General features: G+C 41.0%; 1 protein-coding gene across 1 annotated transcript in view; it reads left to right on the forward strand.

Moving 5' to 3' along the window:
• Positions 1–4,433, forward strand: part of LARS2 (leucyl-tRNA synthetase 2, mitochondrial) — a 186,647-nt gene that overhangs the window by 1,963 nt on the left and 180,251 nt on the right. Inside the window, 1 exon segment of the mRNA XM_008584192.1 lies at positions 3,081–3,335. Within this exon segment, the coding sequence (XP_008582414.1) occupies positions 3,102–3,335 (234 nt within the window). The 5' untranslated portion in view covers positions 3,081–3,101.

Below are 4,433 nucleotides of genomic sequence, written 5' to 3' on the forward strand. Positions count from 1 at the left end.
CTGCTCCTTGATGTCAGGGAGAGGCAGTACCCATCAGGGCTTTGGCGGAGGGGTACTTGGAGTGGCCTAGAACAGGGCATGGGAAGTAAAGGAAGGGAATAGGGCTGAGCCCAGGACGTTCTATAATAAGTTATAGACGTGAGTGCCGCCTATATGCTGATTCCTATGAGTCCTCCTAGCGAATTAGAACCTGAAGGTGGTCTTGGGGATCCCTATCCTGAAGGTGTCAACTTTTCTTGAAAGGTCTTGATGCCCATTACCACATTGCTCCCCAGGAGGTGGAATTAATTTACATTCTCACCAGCAGTGTATAAAAATGCATATTTATTTTCATTTAAATAAGTTTTTGCCAATCTGATAAGCAAAATATTTCATTTGTGTGTGTGTTTTTTTTTTTTTTTTTTTTTTAAAAAGATGACCGGTAAGGGGATCTTAACCCTTGACTTGGTGTTGTCAGCACCACGCTCAGCCAGTGAGCGAACCGGCCATCCCTATATGGGATCCGAACCCGGGGCCTTGGTGTTATCAGCACCGCACTCTCCCGAGTGAGCCACGGGCCGGCCCTTTCATTTGTGTTTTAATGTGCATTTTTTTTTCCTTTTTGTCCTTTTTCGTGTCCGGCAACAGATCGCAACCCTCAGTGTCGTGCCCTGACCTGACCGGACGGCAATGGGATCGCAACCCTCAGTGCTGCGCCCACACCTCGCTCAGCCAGTGAGCAGGAACCGGTCTGTATGTGGGATCCGAACCCTCCGCGGGAGTGCCGCCGCGCTCCCAAGCGGAGCACTGTAGCAGTGCGCCACTGGGCCCGCACTTAATGTGCATTTCTTTGATTAGTTGTGAAGTTGATCTTTTTTGTGTATTTATTAACCATTTGTATGTCCTCTTTTCTATTTTTCTTTGCCCATTTCTTAAGTTAGGTTTTGAGAGTTTTAGTGTAAGGTCTTTAAAGACTAGGATAACCTTTTGTCATTGCAGTTTTGGCAAACATTTTCTCTGAACTAATTGTTTGCTTTCTAATTTTGTTCATGATATTTTTGATATACAGATATTTTACATATTTAAAGTCAGATTTGTTAATATTTTCCTTTGTGAATTTTTTCTATTTTTAAATGCTCAGGACAGAATATCATGCACCCTGTAAAGATTTACTAAATACTCATCTGTGTTTTCATCTTCTTTTATGGCACTTTAAAAAACATTTTTAATCTGTCTCGGATTTACTATGGTTTATGATTTGAGGTAGGGCTGTAATTTGAATTTTCCCCCATTCATTGAATAATCTTTGACTTTCTAACCTGCTTGCACTTTTCTTCTTTATGAACTTTAAATTCTTTTAAATATCCAGATCTGTTTCAGGATTCTCTAGTATATTGGTTTATGCAAAGATTTATGTAAAGGAAACGTTATTAATGAGCCAGGTATTATGTAAACAGTTTTAGAAAGCTTGTTTTTGTTACATAGACAGGGAATGTTATTATGTGTTATTTATATTTTGGTATGTAGAATAAGTAAGTTATAGAGACAGGATTAGAATTTTAAGTGAAAAAGTAACCATCCTTCATATTGCTCATATTGGTGATCTGTCTGCACTCTTTTGCGTATCATTCATCGCGATGGCTAACCAGCATTGAAACCAAAAACTTGTGAGATTGCAGTTCAGGTCAATTTGTAAATTTGTATTTTATAATTTTGTTGTTTCCCCCTTTTTTTTTTTGAGTCGATAGCCTGGAGTACCCTCCTTATGTGTTCTTAGTGTATGCTGTCTAATGGCTAACCAGCATTGAAACCAAAAACTTGTGAGATTGCAGTTCAGGTCAATTTGTAAATTTGTATTTTATTATTTTGTTGTTTCCCCCTTTTTTTTTTTTGAGTCGATAGCCTGGAGTACCCTCCTTATGTGTTCTTAGTGTATGCTGTCTAGGGAGAAACCACAGGGATCTATCTATGTGCCCTCCACAAAAGCAGGCATTCTTTGGCTTGCAAAGGTATGGAAATGCTGTCTTAGCAAGAGAAACATAAAATCTGTGATCCCTGTAGACAGTTCTAATTATATACAAACTTAAGCCATAAAAATGAATGCAATTGCCTTAATTGTACAAGGTGTATGTGTATTAGATTGGTCATATTGAATTGCTAATATTTAACCAATTTTATATAGTTCACGGTAATACCTGTAGACACATCTATGCACTTTAAAATAGTCAAGCCCAAATGATAGGGAGGTTTTTTTCGTTTTTTGTTTTTAGTTTGGTCTAAAGAAGCAAGAGGTGTTAAATGTAGTGAGTATTGGTATGTCAAGAATTTTGGCAGACCAACTTTTGAAATGACAACACTGATGCCATTTTATATGAGCATGAAACCCACTTTTATAAGCCTATACTGACCTTCCCGGCAACATTTATCATCCAGTACCTTTGTGAAACAGGCCAAACCGTAGTAGATATGGAAAGAATTTTGAGAGAATATAAGAATTAACACCAGTTTAGTGTGTCAGATTTCTTTATTTTTCTCTTGTTTTTTTGAAAGATCTGTTTTCATCTGTTTTTTTTTTTTTTACTGTAGCACTTCTTGAATGCTATTATTTAAGAAGTCAGAAAGTTTAGGCTATTTAGTCATGAATCTTAAATATTTGATGAAATCTCATCTCAGTTCTTTAAACAACAATAAAATATGAAGCTTCTTCAATGAGGTCATTTCCGGAATTCACCTGTGGAAGAAACCAATGGATGTTAAAGTTCAATTTTGAATCACAATTGGATATCCTGGAGGGCTCCAACCTAAAAGTTGTATTCCAAAAAACCATAGCACTCACCATGATTACACTATATATTATATGATTAATATAGTTAATTAGTTAATATAATTAATTAGTGTATGATTATAGCATATATTTGTTTGTTTGTTATCTGCTTCCCCGCTAGTATGTAAGTGCCATGAATGAAAGGAACTTTGTTTTTGTTTACTGCTGTATCCCAGTGCCTAAAATTGATTATATTATATATTTAATACCATATATATCCAGCTCAGGAGAGGGTTTCAGTCATCTCCTCAGTGTGCTTTCTGCCCTCTTTTTTCAGGGCCTTCCCTCCTTCTGAAGAATGGCTACTGCTTGGCAGAGACTGGGTGTTTATGCCTCTCTTCTTAAAAGGCAGCTATATGGTGGACCAGATCCCATCAAATGGGAAAGGAGAGTAATTCCAGGATGTACCAGAAGTATTTACAGTGCCACAGGAAAGTGGACAAAAGAGTACACGTTGCAGACAAGAATGGATGTCGAGAAATGGTGGTATCAACGAATAAAAGAACAGGCCTCCAAAATGTCAGAAGCTGATGTGAGTATTCTGAGAGATTCTAAGAGGGTAGGGAAGAGAGGCTTAGGGTTTGGACTCTGGGTTCAGATTGCCTGGATTCAAATGAGTTATTATGTGTGTGACCTTGAACCAATTATTGAATCACTGTGCTCGGTTTTCTTGTCTAAAGTGGAGGGTGATAATAGTGCCCCCTAGCTTCCTAGGAGGATTGCGAGAAGTAAATGAGATGATACCAGGATAGTGCTGAAAAGAGTTTCCAGTGTGGTACGTGTGTACATGGCAATAGTGGGCACATAGTACATGGCAGATGGCACCACAACAGGCTTTCTGGAGCAACATTTACGGGGAAAGCTCATCAAGACAGAAGCATTGGCAGGTGTCTGGTCCTTCATGGTCCGTTGCAGGGTGGGGCAACACACAGGGATCTGCCAGGGCCAAATGCGAGACTGCAGGAGAGGCACCTAGGCTCCTCAGCTGACTGCATGTTCTGAGAAGAATCTGCCCTTCCCCTGGCATGAACTTGGCCTCCAACCCTGTTCTGCCACCTCAGCATCCTGGTTTGGGGGGGTACTAGCCCCTCCTCCAGTGTGATCTCAGCTGGGGTCCAACCTTGCAGTAGCAACTATATGAGTTAATGGACCCTTGGCTTCTGGTCTGGATGCACTGGTTCAGCGCTATACTGAATTAACTGTGTCAAGTACTTGGCTGTAGCAGGTTTCCATGGAGTGCTCTCTGCTCCTCTGGAAGGCCAGCCTGTGGGGATCAGTCTTGGTCATGTTGACACTCTTGATATTGGTCAAAATGGCAAATGGGAGATGTAATCTGTTACATGAAATGTTTGAATCTGATCAGAGCAAAGCATTTAAGATAAGAGTTTTACTCTTAAATTTGACCATCCCTTTGGGCCGGCCCGGTGGCGCACTGCTACTGTGCGCCGCTTGGGAAGTGCGGCGGCGCTCCTGCCGAGGGTTCGGATCCCACATACAGGCCGGCCGCTCACTGGCTGAGCGAGGTGCGGGAGCAACCCCGAGGGTTGCGATCCCGTAGCCGGTCCTGGTCCGGTACGGGCGCGACACTGAGGGTTGCGATCCGTTGCCGGTCATGAAAAAAGACAAAAAG

Source organism: Galeopterus variegatus, unplaced genomic scaffold, assembly GCF_000696425.1.
Source record: "Galeopterus variegatus unplaced genomic scaffold, G_variegatus-3.0.2 Scaffold3172, whole genome shotgun sequence".
Lineage (NCBI taxonomy): Eukaryota > Metazoa > Chordata > Mammalia > Dermoptera > Cynocephalidae > Galeopterus > Galeopterus variegatus.